Raw genomic sequence first — 14,892 nt, forward strand, 5'->3', positions numbered from 1 at the left:
ATTTAAATTTCTCTAATGGCGAAGGATGTTACTAGTTTTTCCGCACTTATTTGCCATCCATATACCCTTTGTCTCTTTGCGTTTTGTCCTTTTTCTAATACAGTCATTTGTTTTCTTTTTGTTTTATTGTTGAGTTTTGAGAGTTTTATATATAGTCGAGATAGGAGTCCTTTGTCAGATACATGATTTGCAAATATTTTCTCCAGTAATGGTTTGCATTTTCATATTCTCAAGAGGCTCTTTCAATGAGCAAAAGTTCTTAATTTAGAGGAAGTTCAATTTATCTTTTTTTTCCTTTGCTGGATCATGCTTTTGGTGTCAAGTCTAAGAACTCATCACCTAGCCTAGCCCTAGGTCCCAAAGAGCCTCTCCTATGTTTTCTTCAAAAGGTTTCACAGTTTCACATTTAACTCTATGCTCCATTTTGAGTTAATTCTTGTATAAATTATGAGACTTGGGTCAAGAGGTTTTTGTTTGGTTTTGTCCATGTTGTCCAGTTGTTCCACTGCCATTTGTTAGAAAGACTATCCTTCCTTTCCTGGATTATAATTTCCATCAATTTACTCTCAATTTTATTACAACTCACATATAGCTTGATTTACACTACCCTGACTTATGAAAAGTATATTTCCTAAAATTTTCACCTAATCTTTTTTTCTATAATTCGCTCCTTCTCTCCCCCTCCTTTTCAACAATGCATAATTATTGAGAGCAAACCATTCCCGCTGGCACTGGTATTCAATGGCCAAGAGCAGTTACAGACCAGTGACAAATGAACAAGAGGGCTTCTGCAGGGGAGGGCACCAGGCAAGGGCCATTGGAAGATGGACCGGTCAGGGGCAAGCCCTCTGAGGAGGGGACCCAACAGCTGAGACCTGTAGGCAAAGGAGCTGCTGAGAGTCTGAGATGAGTTTGGGGAGGGGAGGCTTTGCCAGCTGTGGCAAGGAATCTAGATTGAGTCTGAGAAATGGGAGGCTGCCAAGGGCACTTTAAGCAAGAGATGACATGATACAGTTTATGTCCTGGGTTTTCTCCATGTCCGACAAGCCTCTCCCCCTCTTCATCCGATTGAATGAGCCAGAGCAAAAATGGGCAAAACCTGCTGCATCTCCACCAGGCAGTCAGGACTGGGCTGTTGTAACTTACAAGGTCTGTCAGCTCTTCTGCTCCAAGCGCCTCTCCCCTGCCTCTTTCCAGCAATAAGAACTGCTGGCCGAAACAGGACACAAAGACGGTCAGCGAGGCGGCTGTGGGAGGGCTGTGAGGGTGGGTTTGCGGTGCTCTGGGCAGTGGAGGCTGCTGGAAAGATAGCTTTTCTGTTGTGAAAGGCCTCTTGGGGTAGATCTTGCGAGATTACGCATCTCGTGTCATTAGAAAGCATGGCTATAAATTAGGCTGCTCAGAAGCATGGGGCGTGTAATAATTAAGTAATAAAAGTCGCCACAGGGGCAAAGAAAGCAGAAAACAAAGAGCCAGTGTTTGTAGATGCGCTGCAGGCTGCTCTGCAAAGAGACCTCTGAGCTCGAGTGGCATTTCAAAGCCGCGGAAGCGCCACTCAAAAGGAGTCCCAGGTCAGCCCAGTCCCAGAGAAGTCCGCCTGGAGGGTGGGAGAGCTGGGGGTGGGCGTTTAGGGTCCAGTCCAGCTCCAAGTCTGTTTCTGGGGCCACAAAATCCAACGTGTGGAGGGGCCCAGCAGGCGGTGGATGCAGTAGGGATGGGAGAGGACTGGGGCCAAGTGACACCTGATACTCAGCTCCAGCCAACTGCTGCCACAGAGGAAGGCAGACCTATGTGATCAGAACACATACATCTTCAGGACAATCTGGGAAAGCTGGGTTTTTTTTAAATGTAAAATTTCCCAGTTTTTAAGGGCCGACAACAATTTCCAAGACTTTAAATACCACCGTGCAGGCCATATAAAACACAAAGCCAGGGGGTTTCCTTGGAGGTTCAGTGGTTAAAACTCTGCACTTCCAATGCAGGGGGCATGGGTGCGATGCCCGGTTGGGGAATTAAGATCCCACATGCTGCAGAGAGAGCAATGAAGCCCGCCTGCCACAACTACTGAGCCCACATGCCACAACTAGAGAACACACAAGCTGACTCAGAAGATCCCCACATGACGCAATGAAGATCGCGCGTGCTGCAACTAAGACCCAGCACAGCCAAATAAATAAATGAAAATCATTCCTGGTCCCGTGTCTGTCACTTTCAGTGATGGTAAGATTGATCGCTTGGGTAAATTTTATGTTTTGCGCATTTATCACACTAAGAACAAATTGATCCTGTGGTTCAGCTGCTGCAGCCTGAGCCATCCATTGTAAAGTTCCCCGTCAGCCTTCTACCTAATCATCACTTATTACCTAAATCCATTATTTCATTAGGAGTCACAAGGTAATGATGCTCTTCCGCTCAATTCTGTCCTTCCTCCTGCGTCTTATTAGCTTTGGTTCTTCTAGAAAGTACTTTCCCTCATCACCTATTAGGTTGCCTTGAGAGAGCCTCACACACAGCCCTGCCCCCACTGTTCTGGGACCTGACCCCATCATCTGCAGGTTGAGTGATTATATTAATAGTACCCACTTCACAGTGCTGTGAGGAGTGGGGTGTGTAAAATGCTCTGTGCAGGGTACATGCTCCTTGGATGGAGACCCTGTCAATGAGAATCAGAGCAGAGGCTAAAGGCAATAAAGACAGATTTTATTCAGTACTATTGCAAAGGGGAAAGTGACCTCAGGATAGAGCTGGGCTCAGTTCTTAATACAACACAAATGGGAATTTCTACCCAAGGAGCAGAGTGGAAGGCAAGTTACTAAGAGGAGACTTCAAGGGTAGGTAGGGGATTCTTGCTAAACTGCCTTAACAGGACTCTTGGTAAAGGCAAGCCAAGGTGATGAGACATCAGGGCTGTGGGGACTGGCTTAGCAGGGTTCTCTGCTAAGGCTCACTTCATCCTGCCAAAGATAGGTCCCAAGGATAAGGCCTGATGGAAAGGAGAGGTCTGAGGAGTCTGTCTTAAATCTGGTTGCGGAGAGAGTCTGTCACCATATCAGGCCCAGCACTTGATTGGTGGGCAGTAAACATTTGTTGAATGCTTTACAGAAGGCACCCATTTCTTCCATGGCTGCAGAAAGCCAGCCTTGGGGAGGGCGCTCTTCCCCGCAGCCCTGACAGTCAGGCAGGCAGCCTCTGGGGAGAGGGGGTTCTCTGGCTCTTCCCAGACCTCAGACCTGTCTGACTTCTTGCCCACAGGCCTTCCACCCCCTTCTTTGATCTGCTGCAGCATCGGTACCAGCAGCTGTGGGTGCAGGAACAGAAGGCCACCCAGAAAGCCATTAAACTGGAGAAAAAGCAAAAGGTAAACACCATGCTCCCTGCAGGGTGGGTGACTGACAGGGTGGGAGGGGAGGGGAGAGGAAGGCTGGGGGAGGGGCAAGGCTTTGCGGCTGCCCCCCTGTGCATGTCTGGTGCTGGTGGGCGAGGCTGGGTGTTGACTGGGCAATCGAGCTGCTCATTGCTGTGCTGAAAGGGTCTTGGTGATGATCAGGTTCAACTTTGGCTTAAGCCCCTAGAGTGGAAGGCTCTGATTTCTGCCTAAGGCCCCTCCAGGCTGTTCTCAGCGGTAGGGAGAGTCACAAGTCAGAGACAACCACTCAGAGCAGAGCACTGTAATAATATATTTTAAATTAATTAATTTATTTATTCTATTTTTGGCTGCATGAGTCTCCATCACTGCACAGGTGTTCTCTAGTTGCGGTGAGCGGGGGCTACTCTTTGTTGTGGCGCATGGGCTTCCCATTGTGGGGGCTTCTCTTGTTGCTGAGCACAGACTCTAGGCATGCGGGCTTCAGTAGCTGCAGCACACAGCCTCAGTAGTTGTGGCATGCGGGCTTAGTTGCTCCATGGTATGTAGAATCTTCCCGGACCAGGGATCGAACCCGTATCCCCTGCACTGGCAGGCGGATTTTTATCCGCTGTGCCACTAGGGAGTCTCTGTAATATTTTAAAAGCAGTCCACGACTAGTTTATTCATTAATAGCTCAAGAAAGAGCTCACTATGGTAACGGCCAGTTTCCAAGGGAGCATTACCGTTACATGCTGCTACTTCATATTGATAGCTTCATGCCAGAGTCATGTTTCTAATTAGCAGCCATTTCATAACAACTCAGAGGGCCACAGGTCCATGGAATCCGGAGCCTCCGAGGACACATCTTCTGAATCTAGAGATAGTCGCATAGCCAGTGCCCCGCCTTTTTCAGCAGAGAGCCCAGTTCAGTTCAGTTCAGTTCAGTCGCTCGGTCGTGTCCGACTCTTTGTGACCCCGTGGACTGTAGCACACCAGGCTTCCCTGTCCATCACCAACTCCCGGAGCTTGCTTAAACTCATGTCCTTTGAGTCGGTGATGCCATCCAACCATCTCATCCTCTGCCGTCCCCTTCTCCTCCCGCCTTCAATCTTTCCCTGCATCAGGTCTTTTCCAGTGAGTCAGTTCTTCACATCGGGTGACCAAAGGATTGGCCGGTAGTCAGCCACTACCAGTGGCTCCGCCCCAAGAACTGGTCGGGGACTGGTGCCCGCCTGGGGGTGTGGCTTTGAGTGAATCACCACTTTAGTTGTTCTTGTTCCGTCTCTCAGTCGAGTCTGACTTTTTGAAACCCCGTGGACTGCAGCACACCAGGTTTCCTTGTCCTTCCCTATCTCCCAGAGTTTGCTCAAACTCATGTCCATTGAGTCGATGATACCATCCAAACTGGGGTCTCAATGACCTCAATGGGCAAAAAAGGGGGTCAGATTGAAAGAGGGCCCAGCATATAGTCGGGGCTTCCCAGGACATAAAAGCGGGCTTCCCTGGTGGCTCAGAGGGTAAAGAATCCACCTGCAATGCAGGAGACCTGAGTTTGATCGCTGGGTCGGGAGGATGCCCTGGAGAAGAAAAAGACCACCCACTCTAATATTCTTGCCTGGAGAATTCCATGGACAGAGGAACCTAGCAGGCTACAGTCCACGGGGTTGCAGAGTCAGACACGACTGAGCTACTAACACTTTCGCAGGACATAGTAAGCATTCAAAAAGCAGTTGTCAAACCAACCATAGAGTCCTTCTGTTCCAAGATTCTCTGTGGCTGTGATGCTTTCTATCAAAGAGCTACGAATACCCAAACCCTCAAAACACTGAGGGGCTGACACACAGTCAATTAGGGTTGATGAGACGGTTGACTTACAAGGTCAGATTGCTCCTATCTTAGGAGAAACTGGTCTCTTAACAGCTCAGGATGTCCTGGGTTTTGGATGGTGATGACCCCAAATGAAATTCTTAGAAACTGGCTTCCATTTAGTGAGCAATCATCTAGGCCCAGACACTCTGCTCAAAGCTAACTCAGCAAACCCCACAAGAACATGTTTGTTAGGCATTGGTACCCCATTTCCTGCAGCGGAAATTGAGGTTGAGGAAGGTGATAAGACTCAACTTTCATCCTTCTAATTCTGAAGTCCGGCTCATTAAGCCCTGGCTAGGCAGCCTCTCAGCTTTGGTTCGAGATGAAGTTTCAAAGCTGCTGTTCTAGGAAGCAGAGGGGAGAGTTGATCCAAAGGGCTTGGAAGTTATCCACAGGCACAATCAATAAAATTAATATAATTGATTAACAAAATAAATCAATAAAAGGAGTTCTCTGCCTGTCCAGTGGTTAGGACTCCATGTTCCCAATGCAGGGGACCCTGGCTTGATCCCCAGTCAGGGAACTAAGATCCCACATGCCACATGGCTCGGCCAAAAAATAAGTAAAATAAAGAGATGCTATCTTTTAAAAAAAATAAAATAAAAGGGGTTCAATAGGGTGGTGGCATCTTCGGTTAAACTCGGGTCAGCTTTTATTTGTCGGCTGCACCATCTGTCCTGTGCCCCTTTCTGCAGTGGCCCATGCTCTTTGGGTCAGTTGGGTACCAGCGCATCGTCCAGCCCATCCACTCCGGGTGTGGGGCTCCAACTCTCTAGCTCTAGGTATAAACAAGAGCCCCCTATTTACCTGCTAACTCCCCTAGGAGGTTTTGAGTTCTGCCAAGGTCACAGCTGTGAGCTAAGGTCTGACTGTGCGTGGAGTTCCCCAGGGGCACACATTGAATCAGAGTCCCCCTCTGATCCTGCACCTGGGGGCCGGGGACCTTGGGTGAGTCTGCTGGGGTGACCGTGACAACGTATGATAGACCGGGTGGCTTAAACCACAGAAATCCTGGAGGCTGGAAGTCCAAGGTGGAGGTGGCCGTGTCGGTTGCCCTGGAGGCCTCTCTCCTCGGCCTGAAGACGGCCGCCTTCTCACCCCGTCCTCACAGGGCCTTTCCTGCATGGACGCCCCTGATGTCTCCTCCTCTTCATATAAGATCATCTGTCCTATTGAATTACAGCCCCACCCTCTGACATCACTGAGCCTGCATCACCTCCTTAAAGGCCCAGCTCCAAATACGGTCCCAGCTGGGGGCTAGGGCTTCATCATATGGATTTGGAGGGGACACAGTTCAGTCCACAGCAGACCCCATGAGTTATGGGTCCCTAACCACAGGCTCACAGCACCTGTTTGTGGGTACAGGGCGTGCAGCTAAGGAGGAGCTGGACCACCTCTGCGGCTCTGAAATCCCACCTAGAGACCTCGAGGTGTCTCCACTGAGCCCTCTAATTCCTGCTCTCAAAGGAGTCCTCCTTTCTTTTCCACGAGCAGACCATGCTGAGGACCTGCTTCCCAGAAATGGCAACAGCCCCGTCACATCATTCATTCGTTCAGACCTGGTGGCGTCCCTGGTAACCACCTGGGCTGTCTTAGCTAAGGAGGACACACCCCTGCCCTTGAGGCAGCTGCCTTCCAGAACCCAGAGAGTTCTAGGGCTGAACCAGAGACCGAAACAGCACGCTCTCAGCACCCCATGGTCCCCTCCCCGAGGCCACCTGGTCCTGGGCAGGGCCAGGGGCGCAGGCGCCCTGAGATCAGGCTGGGAGAAGGGCCGGAACCAGGGGGAAAGTGCCCCACGGGGCTGCCCCAGCAGGAATCCCAGCCCCGGGCCCTCCAGCCCCTTCATCATGGCTCCGGCCTCTGCAGGAGCCGGTCACCACCGGGCCTCGGCCTTTCTCTGACCCGCAGGTGATCCTCGGGAAGCTCTACGAGACCCGGAGCAGTCAGCTGCGGAAGTACAAGCCGCCTGTGAGGCTGGACGCGCTCTGGCACATGCCTCACTTCCAGAAGGTCAGTCCCGCCTCCAACTGCCCCTCCCTGCGCCCAGCGGATGGCCCGCTTCCTGTTCCTTATCTGTCCTTTAGACAGGGGCTTCTGTGGGCTTCTACCCCCCGACCGGCACAACAACAATGACAACAACAACAATAATAGCAAGAGCTAACATGTTGGAGCCCTTCCTAAGTGCCACCAGAGACACGCCTGGCCCCGGGAAGACAGCCACACAAAAACCACGTTCCTGGCCAGACCAGGCCCGGCCGCTTGTTTGAGTTAAACTGCAATTTAGACAATGAAGGGGCCCGTGCCTTCCTGAGCCTAATGCAACCAAACAGGCTGCCAGCGAGGCCTGCCTGCCGCCCTTGATGCGGCGCCCATGTCCTGCCCAAGTGGCCGCCATCAGCATATGTCAGTGGCCATTCGCCCCACTGTCCATCAGTCCAAGCCGTCGCCGCTCACACGGGCAGGGCCGGGCGCAGAGCAGGGGAGTGGGGTGTGCCGCTGGCCTGTTACCGCTCCCCCGCCCGGCCCGGGCAGTACCTCTGGCCTCCCCCAGTTTCCTTCCTTTTTACCATCATCCCTCCTGCCCCATCTCCACACTCAGGCATTTGGCCCACAGCTCCTTTCTGGCCCCTCCTTCAACATGTTGCCTTTCCTCTTTTGCTCTTTTCTTTCTGATTTTCCCGACTTTCGATGTCCGTGGTGGGGCACTGGGGACAGACGTCCTGGGGACCCTGCCCAGGGAGGGATAGGACCCACAGCTCCCCGGGCACGAGATACTCTGCTGACATTCTGCTCTACATGCCGACCCCCAGCCCCTCTCAGCCCCCATCTCTAATTTAAAACCTACCTATAGTTCCCAGGGGTTTCCCTGGCGGCTCAGATGGTAAAGAAGCTGCCTGTAACGCAGGAGACCTGGATTCAATCTCTGGGTCAGGAAGATCCCTGGAGAAGGGAATGGTTACCCACTCCGTTATTCTTGCCTGGAGAATTCCACGGACTGAGGAGCCTGGCGGGCTACAGGCCAGGGGGCCACAAAGAGTCAGACACGACTGAGCGACTAAGCACACACATAGCTCCCAAGGCAAAGGACAAAGGAGGGCTCCGGTGGTCTCCTCTGCCCCCACTGGAGCAGGAAAGGGCCCCTCTCCCTGTCCAAGGCCCCCAACCTGGGTAACATGGATTCCCCTGTGTCAGGAGCCCTGTCTCACCTGCAGGTACCCCCACAGTCTGGCCCAGAGTAGGAGCAGAAATTCAGAAATAAATGAGTTTCTATTTCTTGTTGTTCAATCAATCAGTCGTTTCCAACTCTCTACTACCCCATGGAGTGCAGCACGCCAGGCTTCCCTGTCCTTCACCATCTCCCGGAGTTTGATCAAACTCATGTCCCTTCAGTCGATGATTCCATCCAACCACCTCATCCTATGTTGCCCCCTTCTCCTACCTTCAGTCTTTCCCAGCATCAGGGTCTTTTCCAATGAGTCTAAGAGAGGGGATTTGACTTAACTGGGCACAGGTCTCTTCTGATCTTAAGACTGTTGTTATAAAAACCCGTTAGGAGCACGGCCACCCGCCTGTGATGCCAGCCCTGTGTCGTGCTGAGTTATTTACATGTATTATTTTGCGTAGCTTCCTTACCTGAGTTCTGAGGAGGACCAGCAGAGATGGTGTTCATTTTCAAGTGGCTGGGCCTGGAACCCAGGTCCCTCTAACCGCAAGGCCCGAGTTCAAAGGCACCATCCACTGTGCCATTGAAATAACAAGAAGTAGAATAAAACGCAAATGCCTGGGCTTACAGGGTGTTTTCTCATCTTCCCCGGGGATGCTCATGGGCTCTGGAAGTTCAGCCACAGGAATCTCAGCATGGCTAGTCCCTGGGCACCACCCAGGACAGCCCCGCAGAGGTGCCAAGAGCCCCTGGGTGCTGACGCCATTGCCAAGACACTCAGCCCCCTCCCTGCTGGGAAATACCACCAGTGAAAAGTACTTACTGAGCTCCTACTGTGTCCCAAGTGCCAGACATGCAGTATCTCATAGATACAATGGTCCCATTCTACAGACGAGGAGACTGAGGCTCAGAGAGGGGAAGGAACTTACCCTGAGAGAAAGGGGTTCCTGCCCAGTCCAGGGCCTCTTCTCTGTGTGGCTGGGCAGTGATGCCTCCCGAGGACACTATCCTTCACTTTCCAGTCCCACCCCGGCAGGTCCCCTCTTCGATACCAATGGGCCCTTTTCCACCCCTTTGAGGCACTTAGCTGCATTGCAATTCATTCATTAACTGGGCCACTCGTTGTTCAATGTCCATCTTCCCCAGTAAAGTGTGAGCCCACAAAGGCATGTCTGTTGTGTCCGCACTGTGTCCCCGGAGCCCAGCACGGGGCCTGACACCCAGCAGAGACTAACATTGTCACTCAATTGTGTCTGACTCTTCTGTGACGCCATGGACTGTAGTCCGTCAAGCTCCCTCTGTCCATGGGATTTCCGCAAGAACACTGGACTGGGTTGCCATTTCCTCCTTCAGGGGATCCTCCCCACCCAGAAATTGAACCTGGGCCGCCTACATCTCCTGCATTGGCAGGTGGGTTCTTTACCGTCGGAGCCACCAAGAAAGCCCTGACACCCAACAGGTGACCAGTAAGTGTTTGTGGGAAGAATGAATGAAGCGTCGGATGAACAAATGAATGGCCAGTACCACCCAGGAGGACAGAAGAATTGAAAAGCCTTTCACAGACCCTGGGAGACCCCCTTCCCAACTTAAATGTCCCAGTGCCCACCAGCCTTGGCAGCCACCGGCGGGGTCTGGACCCACAAGGGCCGGTCGTGCCTAGAACTGCTCCTCCCTCGGGGCGGGGAGGGGCTGCTTGTTGTCAGGGCCACGGGAGGGTCTTTGTGCCTCGTGTCTGTGCTGATCCGCCTGCCCCCCTCCCCACCCGGCCCCATTATGAAAGGAAAAGGCGCTTCCAAAAAAGTGGAATCTGTCACGGTGATGGATAACCTAAATGGACTCTCCCCGCTCGCGAACAGATGTCGACGCTGAACTCTGTCAGAAATAATTAAACACCTTTCACACGGAAAAGCAGCAGGCAGGGCGCAGGCGCTCCCGGGCTGGGTCAGTGCGGAGCGAGCTGGCTTTCCACCCATCCATCCCCAGCCGGCACCACGCGGGGCCCCTCCCGTCGGAGCCCGGGGGGACCACGGAAGGGAGCAGAGCAGAAGCACCCCTCGGTGGGGCTCCGTCTCCAACCACACGGTTCCCGGCTCTGCCTCCTGGGCTGCGCGGCCAGCAGTTGCCACGCGACGGCCAGCTCCCAGAGGGAGGGTGAGCCGACAGCTGGCGAGTGGCCTCTCTGCCAGGATGCTCACGACGAGCCGCCCGCCAGCCCCCGGGCCTGGCCCTCCCTGGGCCTCAGTTTCCCCACCTGAAAATGGGGTGGTGGCGCACTGGTTCTTAAGGGTCTCTTCCAACCCCAGCTTCCATGACCAAGCAGCCACATGGTGGGAGGCATGGGGCTCGTGGAGGCTGCAGACCCCAAACTGGGGTGAACTGGGACAGGTCCTCATTCTCGGGAAGGGACATGAATTCATCGCCTCATCCCTGAGCGGGGGCACCGCTGGGCTTGGAGCCTGCACCTTCTGTTCCTGCTGGCCGGGCTCTCTCTGCCCTCCACGAGGTGCCCCGGAGGCCAGCAGAGGGGGAGACGGGGGCAGTGTGGTATGTTGGTGTGCGCGTGACTCCAGGGTCGGCCAGACCTGCGCCAGGTGGTGACCCCGCCACTCCTGACCTGGCACGTGGCTTGACCTGTCCAAGGTCCCGTTTCCTCTTCTATAAAATGGGCCTGTGCCTGTCGGCAGAGCTGCTGGGAGGGTTTGATGGGAACCCGTGCACCGTGTTTAGCAGAGCACCCGACCCTTATCAATCCACCAATAAATGGCAGCTGCCACGAGGATGGTCCTGGTGATCACTCATGAAGTCCTCATTCATTCATTCACTCATTTGTCCACTCATTCACTTGTTCACTCATTCATTCACTCATCCATTCGTTCACTCATTCATTTGTTCACACATTCATTCGTTCACTCATTCATTCACTCATCCATTCGTTCACTCATTCGTTCACTCATCCATTCGTTCACTCATTCGTTCACTCGTTCATTCATTTACTGACCTTATCCCTGAGCGCCTTTCTGTCAGACCCTGTTCTCAGCACTAGCAATATGCTGCCATAGGGCTGCTAGAGACAGGCAAAGAGTAAGGTGGACAGACGGCTGGTGGGGACAGGTAACTATGCAAGTGGACTGCTAGATGGGGAAATTTGGAGAAGTTCCAGCCCTAGGCGTCCAATTCTCTCAGCCTGAAATGCTGGGGGGATATCAACTTGAGTTGGCAGCCCCAAGTTTGGGGGTGGGGATGACCCCTCATAAAAAAAACTCCCAACACCATGCACGCTCCAGTTGACCCAGCCTGTTCTCTGGCCTTTTGTGGAAACCTCCCCAGGTGTCCCCAGGCGGGGAGGGGGTCCGGCTCCCCAGGACAACCCTCCTTGGGGCCGGTTGGGAGGCAGAATTATTAACAAGTGCCCCCCTCTGCTCTCAAAAGTGACCCAATCTGAACCATATATTCTCTGGTCTCCCGGTATTAAATCAAGAAAAACAGTTTTATCCCCTTTTACAAAAAGACTAGCAATGATAAAGGACCAAAGACAAAGGAGTGGGGAGCCCCCTATATTCACGGCGGTCCTGACAGCGATGGTGAAAGGCTGGAGATGTCGCAGGCCAAGCAATGGCTTCAGCACATGTTGGGACACGTCACACAGATACTATAGAGACAATCCACAGCATCATGGTATTAGGCAGCCACTGGAAAGATTTTGGTACATTTTATTTATTTACGTTTGGCTGTGCTGGGTCTTTGCTGTTGTGTGGGCTTTCTGTAGTTGTGACGACCGGGGGCAACTCTAGTTGGGGGCTGGAGGACAGGGCTTCTCACTCTGTTGTCTTCTTTTGTTTCCAAGCTCGGGCTCTAGAGCACGCGTGGGCTTAGTCGTTGCAGCCCCTGGGCTCGGTGGCCCTGTGGCATGTGGGGTCCTCCTGGGTCAAGGGTCAAACTCTGTGTCCCCTGCACGGGCGGGCGGTTTGTTATCACTGGACCACCAGGGAAGTCCACCACTGAAAATACTGACTTTAGTCTGTACTTACTAGCATTTTAATCATATTTCCCCCGGTTTAGTACTGCTTGGCCTACATATTACTGGGGGAAAGAACATAACACTGTGTTATGTGACCCTGTCTGAATGGAGGCACCCATCCATCACGTGGGGTCGGTGCTCCAGAACAGATATCCGGGAGGGCGGCCCCGAGTGGTAGCAGCCATGATTCCTGGGGTGAGCTGGAGGCTGTTTGATTTTCTCCGCGCTCTTTCCTGCAGTTTCCATTTTTATAGTGAGTACATGTAACTTTTACAAAGCCAGTTAGGTTTTTTTTTTTTTAATGTTTTTTAGGGACTTCCCTGGTGAGCTAGTGGTTAAGTCACCTCGCTTCCAATGCAGGAGTCACAGGTTTGATCTCTGGTCAAGGAACTAAGATCCCACAGGCCACATGGCAAGGCCAAAAAAATGAAAATAAATAAAATAGCAATAGGAATAATAAAATAATTTTTTAAATGTTTTTAAAGGGTGGGGACTCTACATCCTTCCCCGGGGTGCCTGTCCCCGTGCTCAAGCCCCTTTCAGCCCTGTTCCTCCCCACGGCTCACGGAGCGCTCCCAGAGCTGCTGTCGAAGCCGGGTCTCCCCTAGGCAGTTTCCATCAGGCCGGAAGGTCAGAGGCCGGCACTCTGCCCCAGCCAAGAATGTGGCTGACTTGTGGAGTCTGGACCTCTGTGGCTAAGTCTGTGTTATAATTGGACATCCAAGATCCACTCTAGAGGGGGATTTGCCCAAGCATCTCGGGGTCTCTGCTTCAACCCGAACCCTCCGCCTCTCCCCCACCAAGCCCTCATCTTTCCTCTACAGCCCCGATACCCCACCAACATTACATAGTCATTCAGTCACTAAAGTATGAACAAATTGACTATATTTTCATTTGGCTTTCGGTTTCAGGCCCACTGCTTTAGAATAATGGCCCAAGCTATTAAGCTAACAGTTTGATTTACAAGCTCCTGTGCTCTGAACGCTGGGATCAGATGCCTCTCTTTGTGGAAGACTAACCCTGCCTCGGGTCTCCTGGGCCCCTGACTCCCTAATAGAACGGGAGACAGTGAGGAAGGAAAAAAAAAATCAGCAGTCAGCCAAGCAGTGACACCCAGAGATGCAGCTGATTAGTGGAAGCTGCTGAATCTAAGAAAAGGATTTTCTTTCCCACCTTTAAGCTCTCTTACAAATCATAGCAGGCTGGAAGGTTAACTCTCAGTTAAAGCCCCAGAGCGGCCTCTCAGCCCGTCCACCCCGCAGCCGCCCTCTCTCCGGAGGGCCCACATGGTTCAAATAAAGACGGACCATTCTCCGAACAGGCGTCTCCAGCCCCGAAGTCACTCCTCCCGGACGCAGGAAGGGCAGACTCCAGGAGGACCAGCCCCCCAGAGGCCCATGCACCGGGGATGGATTTTAAGAATCCTGCCTCGCTGTTGCATTGACTCATCTCAGGGTGCCGGGTAGGCCACTGAGAGCAGGGATGGAATGTGTCACACGTGGGGAAACGGGGCAAGGGGAAGAATGATTCAGAGGCCCTGATGCTCTTGACATGTCTTCCCTAAATACAGATTCCACTCCCCCCACCCCCCGCCCCGCTCCATCATAAATCAGATCAGTATGCGGTAAGGCTGACTCGCCAAAGGAATAAAGGCAGGGGCTTAATTGGTTTTACATAATCCGGCACCTCGGAGAGGCAGAATTTTTAGGCACCTGCTCACGAGGTGACACCGCTGCTCAAATCCTAGTGAGCAGAAGAAGCTCTGAGGATGCGGACAAGGGGGGGGGGGTGGGGGCAGGTGAGGTGGGGCCGGCTGGAGGAGACAGAGGCAAAATTTCTGGTGCTGCTGGAGAAATCTCCAAGTCTGGGCGCACCTGGGTCATGGAGGGAGGCGGCAGGCATCGTAGGGGAGGTGGGAGCTGGCACATGTACCAGAAACAGCCCTGCAACCTGGGGACCCCCCGCCCACCCACCAGCCCGGCTGTCCCTGTAATCTCTCCAGCACCCAGGAATTTGCAATTTAATCCAGGAGGCACTTCCGCCCTCCCCCACTGGGTGGTCAAAGATCGTTCAGGTTTTTCCATAAGATGGTTGCCATTTCGTGTTGAAAATCAACTGGAAAATAGACTAAGACCAGCCTGTTTTGACATCAGGTATATATGTCTAATCTCTGGAGATGGCCAGAATCTCATGTTGAGTTTTGGGAGTCGGTAAGACTTCCCAGGTCCCCGGTTTCTTCTTCCAGCACATCCCCAAGAGAATCCGTCCTCCGGGATCTACAGAGAATCTCCCCGGGCTTGAGAAGGCATTCAGGTTAACATCTGCCCCCTCTGGAAGGACTCCTTCCCTGTCTCCCATGAATCCCTCATTTCCACACGTCCCCACTTGTCAACTTCTGTCACTCGGCACCAAGGTTGCGGGAATGACGGGGGTCCTTGCCGCCTGGCATGTGGCCAGCAGGAGGGTCTCACAGATAAACAACATCAAATCACC

General features: G+C 52.8%; 1 protein-coding gene across 1 annotated transcript in view; it reads left to right on the forward strand.

Moving 5' to 3' along the window:
* Positions 1 to 14,892, forward strand: part of CFAP77 (cilia and flagella associated protein 77) — a 154,141-nt gene that overhangs the window by 121,844 nt on the left and 17,405 nt on the right. The window contains exons 4-5 of the mRNA XM_043469933.1: positions 3,253 to 3,358; positions 7,127 to 7,228. Coding sequence (XP_043325868.1) covers positions 3,253 to 3,358; positions 7,127 to 7,228 — 208 coding nt within the window. The remainder of the gene's footprint in view (positions 1 to 3,252; positions 3,359 to 7,126; positions 7,229 to 14,892) is intronic.

Source organism: Cervus canadensis, chromosome 5 (genome assembly GCF_019320065.1).
Source record: "Cervus canadensis isolate Bull #8, Minnesota chromosome 5, ASM1932006v1, whole genome shotgun sequence".
NCBI classification, from domain to species: domain Eukaryota; kingdom Metazoa; phylum Chordata; class Mammalia; order Artiodactyla; family Cervidae; genus Cervus; species Cervus canadensis.